The following is a 15,434-nucleotide window of genomic DNA, read 5'->3' as shown; positions in this document are numbered from 1 at the left end:
AAAATTTCGGATCGTATTGCGTATTCAAAATGTGTCATAAAAAAATGTTTGTTCACAAAGTGAGTGGACTTCTCCATTCTCAACAAAAACATTTTCAGTCAATTTTTCACCAAAAAAAGTATTCATATCATAATTATAGAATGACTTGGTACAAAATTTTTCTTTACCAACCATTCAGTCACTCATGGTTTATGACGTTTCATTCAAATTATCTCAAAAATTTTCCAATTTGATTTTATCATTGGTGGATATTTTATAGTCCACTAAAATAAGTTTTACATCCTAAAGTACAAATGAGATTGCAATTATTCAACAAAAAGTCAAAAGTTGAAGAATTTCAAAAGTCAATTTCTTTTTATTCAAAATTCAAAGTGCCATTAATTTTTTGTTGTAATTTTAAGTTATTCAAGTATTTGATAATCCAAATTCATTGTCATTGGATTAAGAATTCAAAATCAAATGATGGAATTAATTTTATACTCAATATTGCAATCAGGAAGCCATTGCTCATTATTTTCAAATCGAAAAGAAATTCATGAAAACGGTTAAATAAATTCTGAAAGCTCCATCTACAAGTAATTAAAAAAATTCTCAAAAATCCAACAATAAAGACTCAGACTAGCAAGACGCCATCAACTCCAAAAGTAAGATAAAAGACCCAAAGATTCTTCACACATAAGAAAACATTGAAAAAATATAGTCAAATTTATAGAAATGTTGGGGGAAAAAAATCATCAAATTACGAAATTTATCACTAAACGGAACAAGAATAAATTTGACAGTTGGTTCAAGAATAAATCCTCAAATTATGAAATGTTGGTTCAAGACAGTTGGTTCAAGAATAAATTACGCCATCAACGCCATTCGGATGACAGTTGGTTCAAGAATAAATTACGCCATCAACGCCATTCGGATGACAGTTGGTTCAAGACCCGTACCATATATAATTCAAAATACTACATATAAAACAAATTATCATAATATAAAGTGTATATATATAATATATTATTAATATATTAAATAAGAGTCCCATTTTTCAGCCAAATAAAATAATATATATAATCTTCACCTACCATCATATATTATAATATTAGTATTTCTAAACCCCTTAGTCTATAAAAGATGAAGTAGTTTTGCCTTATACATATTTTGACATATCTTAATTCTCTTTAATACAGTTTTGTTCATTGTTGCTTTTAGTTACTTTTTCTCACTAAAAATTAAAATTTATCATCCTTGTTTATCAAAATTCATTATTATTCATACTGACGAAACTAGATTAAAATTAGAGGGTGGATAAATTTTCTAAAAATTATAAAAATAATTTTCTATTTATAAAATAATGTAGTTTTTTTTTCTTTACAAAATAATAAATTACAACATTAATGTCTATATTATAACTATATATATTTGTTTTGTGAAATAATGTAAAGAAATATATATATATATTTTCTGTAAGATATAAGAAAAAATATATATAATATAAAAATAATATATAATATATTAATTTCTTTGAGAAAATATATATACTAATTTTGCAAAAATATCACACTCATAAATATTCATATATTTATTTTTAAAATAAAAAATAATACAACATGATATTTCATTAATACAACATGATATTTCATTAGAAAAGAAAAACCATTCAATACTTAATATATTATATATATAATAATAATAATAATAGTAAGGGGCGGAATGGGGCAAAGGGGTTGCAGCCAACTCTTGCCCTCAGTGACTCCACCCTTAATTGTTATTTTCTATCTTAAAAAAGTTCAATACAAAATTTACATTCAAGTAAGTTTATTGTTCATCTTTTATATATTTATTTGAAATTTTCTTATCTTTTTGGATTGGCATCGGTGTCTAACTCTCCTAATAACTCATCCATCTTCTCTTTAATTTGTAGATCAGCTCTGCCGCCTAGTTTTATTATATAATCTAAATAATATCTTTTATATTTTTTATATTTCCTTCGTCATCCAATTGTGTGCTCATTTGACCGGGCACGAATTTTAAGAAAAATATATAAAAATATAAATTTTTACTTTTTTTTTGGTAAAAAAAATGGTATTTTTTTTATTGGAAACGAGAATAAATTTGGATGACAACCAAAAAAGAAAAGCAAGAATAGATTTGAACGACGGAGAGAGTACAATTTTTCATAATATATAGAAAAAATTATTTCATTAAAAAAATTGCTAAACCTGTATTTTCTTTGATTTTTTTTATTTTTTTACTATACAATTTTACAATTTGTTCCAAACATATCATGTGAAATATTTATTTCATATAAAAGATTACATTAAACGGTTATTTCATTTAAAAATACCTAAAACCTCAAAACTAAGAGCACATACAATGACTCTTAATAATAAAAACCTCTATTGCCTAGTTGGCATCTATGTGTCCAATCCTTTTTCATCTATGTCGATTTAAAAATTAAAATCAGCCACAACGACTCTCTTTCTCTTTCTGATTTTCTTAAGAAATATTTCTCTTTCATCACTTCCAAATTTCACACAAAATATTCATTCTCGTGTAAACCCAAATCTCCCAAACATAAACATAAGGTGTTCAACAAGAACTGAGAGTCAATTGAATATGCAAAATGCCGAACATGTGAAAGAATTGAATCAATGTAAGAAATTACAATGTGAGGTGTGAAAACACAGCAATTTACGAAGAATCATTCACTCACTCACACTAAAAACACATTGGAATTTGTAGAGGAAAGGAGAGGGGATTTGTTGAGAGAAAATAAATCTGTTTCTAGAAACAGACACAGGCGTAGCCCTCATCACTAAATAAAAATTAGAACCTAAAAAAATGAGAAAATCCCCAAAATTTACCCGTCGGTCGCCGGAAAAGTGCAACAATGTCGACTGTGAAATGAGGAAAAGAGGAGGGAGAACAGTCATCGGCGATGGGGATGGAAGATGAGTTTGGGGAAGAAGAAACGAGCAACAAGGGTGAGAGGGAGGACAACGGAGAGAATGAGAGAGAAGAGACGACGTCGAGACGTGCTTCGCCTGCACGATGGTGCTATCGATTTTTGATCGAAATGATGGGGTCGAAAAGTAGGCCATTACGGATGAGATTTTTCGAAATTGAGAAAGACTGACATCGAAATACGAGATAAAGTCTTCTATTTAAGAGCCACAGTACGTGCTCTAAGGCACTAAAATAGATACCTGAACGAAACCACCCTCCAAATTCAATAGCATACATCAATTGAGGTTGCACTTATTATTATTATTATTATTATTATTATTACAAGTATAAATTATACAGTGAAATTTAAATAAAACACTCCATACACACCAACTTTCTTTTGGTTGCTATTAATGTACTCAATTATAAACTTTAACAGTCCCAAAATATAATACACAAGAAAGACAATAAATAATTTAGGATTTGATTGTGATTTGAAATTAATGTGAAATTAAATATATATTTGAATTTTTATTATTTTAATAATAAAAAATAATATATTTTTATTAAAAATTATATAAAATAAATATTAATTTTAATTTAAAATCACTAAAAATTAATATATTTATACAATATATTTATAAGTATAAACCGACAACACATTTATTTAACACAAATTTGTTTTAAATAAAAATATGTTATATCTACCTATTTTGTATGCTAAATGGAGTAAGCAAGCGAGTATGTTCTTTTATTAAAAAAATACATTATATCTCCAAAAAATTAATGTACTCCGTTCCATAGCTATATATCCGTTTGCTTTTTATACGTAGTTTTAGAAATATTAATATTATATTAGAATATAGTAAGAATAAAATAGAAATAACTAAAATAACTTTATTGGTATTTTGTGATATAAATGTAATGACATTTGTGTAATATGTTGTAAGTTGTAAGGGGATTTGTAATGTTAGGTAGATAGTACAATTACTAAAAAAAAAAAATGAAATGAATATTTTGTTATGGAACATACTAAAATGAAAAAATAGATAATTTGTTATGAGACGGAAGGAGTATTATACATATTCATTATTTTGACATTTTTTATGTGATATAAGAAACAGTATAGATAATATAAAAATAAAAAATACTTCCTCCGTCCCACCGGAATTGAACAATTTGATTAGAGACTCGGTATTTAAAGTAATGATGTTTAATTAATTAATAATAATAATGAGTTATGATATTATTTTTGTTGAGCGAAGAAAATCAATGTGTAAGGTTTTCGAGAATGGGTTTGTACTTTGGGCAATGGATTGGTTTATGATTCGATGGGCCTGTCAATTATATTAAGGTCTTAAATGGGTAGGCCCAACAACCAAGACGTTACTAAGAAATGGGCTTTTTCATGAGGACCTTCGACTAGATGATCGGTTGATACGGAGGTCGAACAAAGGAAAAAGAGACCGTAGGCGTTTAGGTCGGTTGGTGTGGAGGTCGGACAAAGGGAAATCGGGCGAAGGAAGATAAGGCGGTGGTGTTTAGGCCAGTCGATACGGAGGTCGGACAAGTGAAAGTCGGGCGAAGGAAGACGAGGCGATGGATGTTCAGGTTGGTTGGTTGAATGGGGCAGTTGAATAACAGTTTTAGAACGGTTGGAAGGAGTTACAACTAGTGAGTGGTTGTGGCACAACCCGATAACGACATTGGGACAGTTGACATGGGTTTTTAAATAAGCCTTTTCACGACCCAAAAAATACATATTTTCAATCGACATCAAATTCAATAAAATTTCTTTTTGGATCATCCATTTACTTTTCCAGTCTTTAGTGTTCTTTTCAATTTTTTTTTTTTTTTTTTTTTTTTTTTTTATGTATAGTTGTATAGAGATTTTCAATTTCAGACATCTTTTTAATCAAATTCGAAAATAATTTTCTTTTTCGGATTTTACTTTTAATTTATTGAAAAAAATCTGCATCAACAATTATATTATTTGTTATGTAATTAATAATATTTATAATTTTAAAGTAAATTTAATATACATGATTAAAAAAATTAAAATATATATTTAAATATTTAAAAATATATAGCAATATCATTTAGAGAATAAATTTTTCTATAAAAATAAAAAAATTTTGAGTGAATTAAATTGTTAAATATATTTTAATTGAATAATTTTTATCAAAAATAAAAATATATCAATTATTATTGGACAAACAAAAATAAAAATAGTGTCAATTATCAATTATTATTGGACAAACAAAAATAGAAATAGTGTCAATTACCATGACACGATGAAGTATGTGTGATATTTTAATTTTTTGAGAAAATGTATTCAAAATTTTTGTTAAAATAACAGTCTTAGAAATTGGAATAAATAAAAACATTCTTTTAGACGCATTTCCACATTCCTATAAAAACATTTTTTCTCACTGTCTAATCAAAACACAAAACCAAAATTCAAAACCAAACTCCAAAAAAATATACTGGGATTATTGTTAATTTTTTTTTTTTTTCAGTTTCTTTACAATTTTCTATAAAACTACAATATTTTATCTCACTCTAACTACTAAAAGAAAAAAGAAAAAAATCAAAACCAAAATATAGAAACAAACACACCCTGATCCCCAACATAAATAGAGAATGTTTTGTGATTCCAAATACAACCAGCAAAACAGGCAAATGAAGAAATGTTCCATCTTCAAATGATGTAAGTGAAGCCCTCATTCATTTACTTAAAATAGAAATGTCACCATATACACACATTACCTTTTTCAAGTACCCGAATCGACGGATCGAGCCGACAAATATATATATATATATATATATATATAAATATCCACATTTGCCACGGCGTGGGAGTCGAAAGGGCTGTTGCAGGAAGCAGGCGTCGCTGCAGAATGCATCATTACGATGCCCGGTAACCAGAAAGCCTTTCTACAAAAGCTTCCAAGCTGCAGCGCAAAGCGAAAGTCGAATCAGTAAATCGTTTAAAGTATAGTTTGTTAAGAGTTGAAAAAAATAATGAGACATGTAGAAAGATGATTCTGTAAGGTTGTGTTCTTTTGTGGGTCTAAATACAGAATTTTACTATTCAGATTTTATTTCCCTCCAAACATATCAAATCAAACAATTGCTTTTCTTTTTTTATATTATACTACAAATTCATTTTACATTCAAAACATCACATCAGTATATATTTATATCACATCACATAACTTTTTATTATTCATAAATCCAAACCCAAAACCTCAAATACCACAGACAAACACACCCTAAGAGATTCTCATTCTCCCAACATAAATGTCCTAAGGGCAATTCGAGGAACTTAAAAATGAACAACCTTAATGTTCTTATGGTGTTTTCGAATGTAAGGCACAACCTCGTAAATGAAATTCAAAGGTTGTGTTCTTCCAAGCAAAAAACAAACAACATCGTTCTCAAAAAATGTTACCCAATAAATACATATCATTCAATACAAATCAATAATTCAAACAAATAAAATAGCATTTCCTATAATACCATCACAATTCCTCGTACCTAACAACAAAAGCAGTGTTTGTTTGGGGGTCCGAATTTCAGGTTTGAGCATTGAATAGTAAAACTTTGAATTGAAATAGTTGTTTGATGTGATATAAATAAATGTCGTGATGTTTTGAATATAAAATTTGATGTCTTTTAAGAGAAAATTTTGGAGGAAAAGTAAAAATCCTCCAAAATCCCCAAATAAACACACCCAAAACTATAAATACTAAACAAACAAATTCAAATATTTTAGCGACCGATTGTATGTAGCAAAGTTTGGCCATAGTCCAAACAAGACTCCTCGAAAAACCCTCCTAACCGTACGTGAAAGATATCTTCAAACCTTAAGAAAAGGAACTACAACAGCCATGAATCGATAACAATAGCATTTTAAACGATTTTTTCAGTTTCAACCTCCGAACACATTTAATAGAGTAGTTTATTCGACACTTATATTCAAAAAAGCAGGCCGCAACATAGTTTCATCAAGCCACCACCATTACAGAGTTCCAATCAATTACACGTGCTGTTGAAATAAATTAGATTCGCTAACTAACATTGACTTTAACATAAACAACAATGGCCGACTACTTGAAAAAACTAATAGTAACACTACAACCAAGTCTTAGCATATCCAAAAACTAATTGTCATAATCACCAATGCAAAACCCTAAATACAAATTAACTTAGAAGTTAGAACAACAACACAAATCCAAGTAAATCCATAACAAAAAAAAAAAAAAAAAAAAAGAAGAAGAAAAAAACCCAACTCCAATTGATAAGAACAGCAAAGATTAGTAATCAAATCCAATGAAAGACACAAATTAGAGGACTAAACGAAATATCAATTAAGTAAATAGCAAGCACCAATTGATGATCATCCTAAAAAATCAATCGAATCGAACGAAGATTGGGGAAAACTTCTTACACGGAATATCTTTTCTAGGCGAAATTGGGGCTGAATTATGGCACCAAATGGCTCTCCCAATCATCGAGATGCTGGAAACTATCCCGACAACGTACAAAATCACCACCAGCACAAGTACCCAAGGCATCAATAAGAACCCTAGAAAAAAAGTAACCGAACCACATAGCATTAAAGCCAAGGAAATTCCGAGCAGCAGCGACGCGAACCCGGCCGGCGTAATCTGGTGAAACGGCGGTCCCTCCCGCCCCCGGCGATGCACCGCCACCGCGGCCGGGTCGGCGAAATCGAACGGCGGAGGCGGAGACCGCATAACTTTGAGAACCAAAGCGGAGACGTCGTAGAAAATTTTCGAATAGTAATCCGGCTGATTATTCAGCTGCCTTCGCATCATATTTCCAGAAACGGCTCCAAATCCGGCGGCGAAACTCTGATTAATGTGAAATTTCCGACGGTGGTGCGGGGATGGAATTGAGAGGATTTTGCAACAAAAAAATTCGGGAGAATCGACGGATAAACAGAGCACTATTTATCCGTGGGGAGATTTGGGAAGAATCTTGTTTCAATCTTAGGAGTAGAAATCAATCTGGGGAGGGAGAGGAAGAGGGAGAGGGGAAAATGGATAAAGTGAGAGGTAGAGGTGTTCGATCGTTTCTGCAGTTGTTCATTTTCATCACAGCCCTTTTGTGGGTTTATTTCAAGTTTGGATAAGAATCGAACATTACATAACATCAAGGGTCTGTTTGTTTGCTGGGTTGGTTATTTATTTATTTATTAACTATTTAAATTTCGATTCTTTAAAAATAATATTCATTCATTTTCAAAATAATATGGACATGTGAAACTGAAATTTATTAATTTTGGTCATAATATAAAAAAATTCATCAATTTTAATTTTATTATAAATAATTTCAATCAATTTTGGTCTCATTATAAATAATTAAAAACTAACGGAAATTAGACATAACGAGGTGATATGACAATTGACTTGGAAAGTACACGGCCATGTACAATTATACACAGCCATGTATATATCAGTGTACAATTTTTTACATGGTCATGTTGTTAAAATGGTGTACATTTCTGTTTTAGTGTAAAATTTTATTTTTTTGCTATATATTTTTTTAAAAAAATATCCAATTACACAACTATTTTTTAATTTTGTATATTATAGTAGTATTAAAAATTAATTTATTATTTAAATACAGTAATTGAATGTTTGTAAGAGAATGTTTTTGGCAAATAATAAAATTTTAGAGAAAATCTTCCAAAAGAACATACTTGATAAATATTTATATTTGAACTAAAATTGACACATTTTAATTATATTAGGATTTTTTTTTTCTCATTTCAACTATATTAATTATTCTAAATTTAAAAATATATATATATAACATAAAGGTACACTGTCGTGTAGAATTATACATGGTCGTGTAACAACATGGTCATGTATAATTATACACTGAAATATACATGACTATCTAACAACATGGTTGTATATAATTGTACATGGTCGTGTAACAACATAGCCATGTATAATTATTCACTGAAATATACATGGTCATGTAACAACATGACCGTGTAGTTCCAGGTCAACTGTCATGTCACTTTCGTTATGTCCACGTCAGCAATTTCCGTTAGTTTTTTAACGGTGAGACCAAATTGATTGAAATTGTTTATAATGGGACAAAAATTGATTGAAATTGTTTATATTGAAACTAAAATTGTTGAATTTATTTTTTTTTATATTGGGACCAAAATTAATTTTTTTCCCTAAAAATAATATGTATTATATTGATAGTGAGGTAAAAGTATTTTTAAAAGACTAAAATGTCTTTACTTTTATATAATTATTGTAAAAAAAATAAAAATAAATTTGTAAAAACGTGAAAGTTAGTTACTAAAAATAAAAATAAAACTTTTTTTTAAACATACAAAAATGACAAAATGAGATTATTGTTAAGGGATAGAAGGATTATTACCTCTGTTCGGACACAAACTTTAATAAATATAGTAGTATATTGGTTGATTATTAAAAAAAAAAAGAAAAAAAAAAGATATTTTAACTGTAAAAAGAAATTTGAATATTTTGAAAAGTATAAGTAAGTTAATGAAGTATAAAAAATTTTAATGAATTGAAATTTGTAAAAGTTATTTATTACTATTATAAATGAAAAATGCATATTTTTATAGACAAAGAAAATAAAATTTATAAATTTGGTGCATAAAAGGGATAAATATTTTTTTGGTACACTCCGATATATTTTTTTGGATTTTATGAATAAACATATACTCCCTTCATTTAAATACAATAGTATTGTTTACCATTTTTATCCGTCTCATAAGAATAGTTTCATTTTTATAAATAACTATATCAGTGTAAAACTACATTTCTTTTTTTATTATTATTACACAATTGTCACTATTTTTTACATTAATTCACTCACAAGGGAAAAAAAGTCTTTTACCCGTATTTTTTACCCACTACCAATATAATATCAATATTTCTTAAATTTCGTGTCAAATCTAACACAGACTATAGTTGTGGGACAGAGGGAGTATTTTTTATTATGATTTGAGTTATACATAGATCGTCTAATTCGATTGTTCATGTTTACTAGTTCTAGTGGTTGATCGGATACTTAAAATTGTATGTATTTAAACATATGAATCCTTAAATTTGTGTTTAAAATTGTTGTATTTCATTGGCTTTTTGTTTTATTTTATTTTTTTAAAATTGTAGTATATTAAATTTATGTTTATAGCTTATTTTTTCATACATTAATTTATTATTTATAATCAAATTAAATATCATATGTAATACATAACACATACAATTGCATGTAGGGGTGAGCATTCGGATTTTCGGTTTGGATTTGGTGATCCGAAATTTTTGAAAAAATCAATCCGAACCGAATCGAAATATCCGAAATCCGAAATCCGAAAATCCGTAATCCGAACTAAAAAATTAGAACCAAACCGAAAAATCCGAAATTCTAAATATTTTTATTATTATTATTATTTAATTTTTAAAATTTTTTATATTTTATTATTATTTTATAATATTAAATATATATATAATATATAAAAATTAAATATATTAAAATATAATTAATAAATTTGAGTGTTTTATATTAAAATATAATATTTTCTAATAAAATATTAAATATGTATAATAAAAAAATATATTAAAATGTTATATTTCGGATTTCGAATTGGTTCGGATTTTAAGTATACCGATCCGAAAATTCGAAATTTGTTAAAAATTCAATTCGATCCAATCCGAAAATCCGAAAAATCCGAACCAAATTTTAAATTTCCGTTTGATTCAAATTGGATTTTCGGATTTCGGATATTTTGGTCACCTCTAATTACATTCTAGTTATTATTTGTTATTTTCAATCAAGTACAAATAGGTTTATTTATAGGAATGTCATATTCGGTCATTAGTTGACCAATACTACACCAAATTAATTAGTAGTACAATTAGTGGTGGGTAATCTACCTTTCTGTTACAATGTACATAAGCATACAATACTCATTTTATTTTAATCGAAAGTATATTTTTATTATTTTTATTTGTCATATATAAAAGTATTTTTTTATTATAATAAAAATAAACACATATTAATATCAAAATATTTTTATTTTTTATATAATTTACAAATATATCATTATATATATGAAATATAAGAAACAAACGATATTAAATTTATTATGTACATTTTTATTAACTAATAAAATATAATTATTTCATAAGATATTTAAAAAAATCAAAAAATACATATTTTGGGACAGAGAGAGAGTAATAGATTTGATTTTAATTATTACTTGCACAAATTTTGAATTCAAAACGAAATATGAGTTTTTTTTCCTTTAATTTACGGTTTATTTTTTGAGTTTATTATTTTTTTATAAATATTTTAACTATACAATGTCTTATTTGTTCATTCAATAAGAAATACACAATTTTGGATTTTTTTTTATAAATTATATGCACACAATATATAATATATTCTATTAATTTATAAAAATAAACAATTTAATAAAAAAAATGTTGTTTTTCATAATATCAATATGTTTTTTCAAATTTAATATAAAAATACTTCAAAATGAAAAGCTAAACAAACACACTTTTAAGTTTGTTTGTTAAAAAATTTATTACTCCCTCCGTTCTAATACAATAGTCTTGTTTACTATTTTTATCTGTCCCAAAACAATAGTCTCATTTCCATAAATATTCATATCACCATAAAAAAATTATTCTTATTTTATTATTATTATTATTACACAAATGACACTATTTTTTTACACTAATACACTCACAAGGATAATAAAGTCTTTTTCTCGTACTTTTTTACCAACTATGAATATAATATCAATACTCCTTAAATCCGGCTCAAATAAGACTATAATTTTAAGACGAATGAAGTATTATTTTTTTATAAATATTAAATTATTACATAAAATACAAATTAAATACTTTTAAAATTACCTTTTGTATTATTAATGATTTTGTATCTCTGTAATGTACTGTAATAGTTTTAAAAGTCAGTTCATGCTTTTTTGGCGTTATGTGCTACATGAGATTATGTCTCACCTTATTGGTATAAAAATAATATTATCTCCGACTCACATACCGTATCTGTTATAATATAGAGACGGTATTTTAGAAGATATATAATTAGTAGATAATTAAGAATGTATTAGTGAAAATAATTATCTTATAATATAAATAATTATAAATTAAGATTAAGATAACTAATTAGTTTAATTAAAATTTAAAAAAAAAATTAAAAAGTTTAAAATGAGATTAAAGTGTGTAATTATTTTCCAAAAAAAAAATGACATGATATGTGGGACAGACAGAAACGACAACATGGACATGGTACGTGGGACGGAGGAAATAATAGATAGTTTTTCCATATATATATATATATATAAACTAATTTAACTCAAAAATCACATTCAAGTGAATTAACATTTATTCTCACTATTATTTTCACCAAAATATCAAAATTTAAAATATTAAAAAATATTTCTTCAAACTATTTTAAAAAAAAAACACATTTTTGTTTTGTGAGATAGTTTAAAAAATATTTTTTGTTATGTGAGTTATAAAAAATTATATAAATAATATAAAATAATAAAAATATATGTAATATATTATTCCCTCCGTCCTAAAAGTATAGTTTTATTGTGTTGGGTACGAGATTTAATAAATATTGATATTATATTGGTATTTGGTAAAAAGTAAGATAAATAATTTTTTTGCCCTTCTTGTGAGTATATTAGTGTAAAAAATAGTGACAATTGTGTTATAATAATAAAAAAGTAGGGATAGTTTTATAGTGATATGGTTATTTATGAAAATGAGACTATTGTTTTGAAACGGAACAAAAATAGTAAACAACACTATTGTATTGAGATCGATAGAGTAATTTTTTTTTGAAAGAACTTGTTAATATTTTTTCTTTAACAAAAGAAAAACACACACAATAGAAAAATGTAAATTATATATTAATTAAGAAATAATATTTTTCTAGTTTTTGAGAACATGCATTGTAATTATTACTTTAAATTTATTATTTTTTTTTGTCATTTACATCATTCAAATTATTTACTTTTAACATCCTTTATAAATTTCAATCTATTATATTTATTATTTTATAAAATTTATAGAGTTCATTAAATTTCAGAATCTGATTGTTAATTAATTAATTAATTATATTATAGTAATTGTTTGTTGGAAAAAGTAACATGCGAGTGATAGTTGTGTTTTTTTAGGATGTTTTTTTTTTTGGGTTTGGATTTTGAGTTGGGATTTGAATAGTAAAATTTTTGAATTTGAATAGTTATATGATTTGTGATATAAATAGGTGTTAATGTGATGTTTTAAATGTAAAATTGTTTTTTAGTATAATATAAAAAATGAAAAATAAGTGTTTGATTTAATGTTTTTGGGGGAAAACTTTTGGATGAATAGTAGGATTTTGAACAAATCCTACAAACGAACACATTATTAATAGAATTAATGAATTTTGTTACACTAAAAAATAATAATAATAATAATAATAATAATAATAATAATAATAATAAAGAAGACATTTTATCGAATGGTCTAATAAATATTTCATTCGTCAGTTAAAATTAGAATATTTGGGTCCACGGAGATTAAGAAAAATGAATATTTTTATTGAAAAAGTGATAAAATAAAAAGGTAGTTTATGGTATTTTTGAAAAGTAAATTATAAATTAAAAAAAATGAGGAGAGAGAAGGTAATAAACTCAATGATATTTATTGTAAATAAATATTGAATGTATAATAGTCTAATATTAATTTGTTAACTTTGCCAAAATTAGTAATTGAGTAAATTTAACGGATAAACTAAAAAAAAAATAAGAGTAAATTTGACGGACGAAAAAAATATTAAATAGTATGTAGATATAAAAAAAATAAAGATATTTTTAAAATTGTAAGGATTAAAAATTGATAAAGAATTATGTGGGTTGTAAGAATAAAAAGCTAATAAGAAATTGTAGGTTGAAAATAAGAATGTAGTATTGTTATGTAAAATTTAAGAAATATCTTATTAATATATGTTAAAAAATTCACTTAGCAAGTTACAAAATTTTATTTTTTATTTTTATTTATAAATGTCCTAAACAACAAAGAATATTTTTAAATTCAATTGTTTTGGTTTGCAAAGACTATTTATGATATCGATTTAAACAAATATAAACGTGAGAATATTTGTAATGTCTAATAAATTTATATACATTAGAAAAATAGATATTTTGTATTTAAATATAATTGCGAGAATATTTGTAACGTCTAATAAATTTATACACATTAGAAAAATAGATACTTTATATTTAAATAAAAATGATACTATATATACTTAACAAGTGAATGAAAAGAATGATATATTTAATCGAATATTTAATTTTTTGTCTTTTTGAAAATTAATTAGAAATTTTTTAAAAAATATTAAGTAAGTGAACATATGCAAAATAGTACTAATAAATGTTCAGAAGAATAATTTTGTACACTTAATATTTTTTTAATAAAATAATTTTTCATAAATATTATTTATTAAAATACAATATATATTAAGGGTGTGTTTGTTTGGGAGATTGGAATGGATTTATACTATTCATCCATTTTTTTTTTCTCCCAAAAATATCAAATCAAACACCTATTTTTTATTTTTTATATTATACTAAAAATCAATTTTACATTCAAAACATCACATCAACACTTATTTATATCACATCATATAACTATTCAAATTCAAAATTTTTACTATTCAAATCCCAACTCAAAATCCAAACTTCCAAACAAACACACCCTAATATAATATATATACTTTATGAAAAAAAATATATAATAATTTTTTTTTATATCTAATACTCCTCCCTCCCTTATTAAAAGAAGCTTTGGAGTTTTATATAGTAGATTAATAAACTCTCATTTCCATTGGAAGCGTGAAGTTTGTTTTTTGTACGTAAATTTTTAAATATTAATATTATATTGGATTATAGTGAAAAAAACAAAAATATCTATATTAGTATGGTGTAATATAAAAGTAATAATATTTGTGTAATATATTGTAAGTTGAAGGGTATTTATTATGTTAAATATATAGTACAATTACTTAAATTAGGAAATGTTAACCTTGTTTTGAAACGGACGAAAATGGAAAATGGTAACCTTTTTCAATGAAACAGAGGGAATATTATATTAATTAGTGGAAGTGTGTAATGATATGTTTGTAATTTATATAAAAATTAAATTTATTTTAATAGTAATGTATAATTATTTTTTTTAAAATGGAAAAAAAATAGTTTGAATTGAGATTGATAAAATATAAAAATATATGTATCTAAAATACAAAATGGACAATCCCAATATTTCGACAATAATTTGAAAGAATAGAATAATTTGTTTTTTTTTATAAATGAATAAGACGAGAAGTTATTTTTTTGGTAAATGAATCAGACTAGAAGTTAGTCGATGTTTCTTCTTTCCATCGTCACATGTTTT

At 25.5% G+C, this 15,434-nt stretch overlaps 1 protein-coding gene across 1 annotated transcript; it reads right to left on the bottom strand.

The window, feature by feature from the left end:
• Window positions 1–5,531: 5,531 nt before the first annotated feature.
• On the bottom strand, window positions 5,532–8,083 carry LOC127241166 (uncharacterized). The gene is made up of 2 exons (XM_051260084.1): window positions 7,393–8,083; window positions 5,532–5,891 (listed from the first exon to the last, which is right to left on the bottom strand). Exons 1-2 carry the CDS (start codon window positions 7,779–7,781, stop codon window positions 5,846–5,848), a joined length of 435 nt encoding a protein of 144 aa, XP_051116041.1. The 5' UTR covers window positions 7,782–8,083; the 3' UTR covers window positions 5,532–5,845.
• Between the last annotated feature and the right edge of the window lie 7,351 nt (window positions 8,084–15,434).

This window comes from Andrographis paniculata, unplaced genomic scaffold, assembly GCF_009805555.1.
Source record: "Andrographis paniculata isolate CXL003 unplaced genomic scaffold, ASM980555v1 Contig82END, whole genome shotgun sequence".
Lineage (NCBI taxonomy): Eukaryota > Viridiplantae > Streptophyta > Magnoliopsida > Lamiales > Acanthaceae > Andrographis > Andrographis paniculata.
Note: the sequence above shows the minus strand (reverse complement) of the source record. Positions and strands in the feature narration are given on the sequence as shown.

Coding starts and splice junctions, on each gene's coding strand:
- LOC127241166 (XM_051260084.1), bottom strand. CDS start 7,781: ATGATGCGAAGGCAGCTGAATAATCAGCCGGATTACTATTCGAAAATT. Junction 5,892..7,392: donor TCGCCTAGAAAAGATATTCC/GTGTAAGAAGTT, acceptor TTTGCGCTGCAG/CTTGGAAGCTTTTGTAGAAA.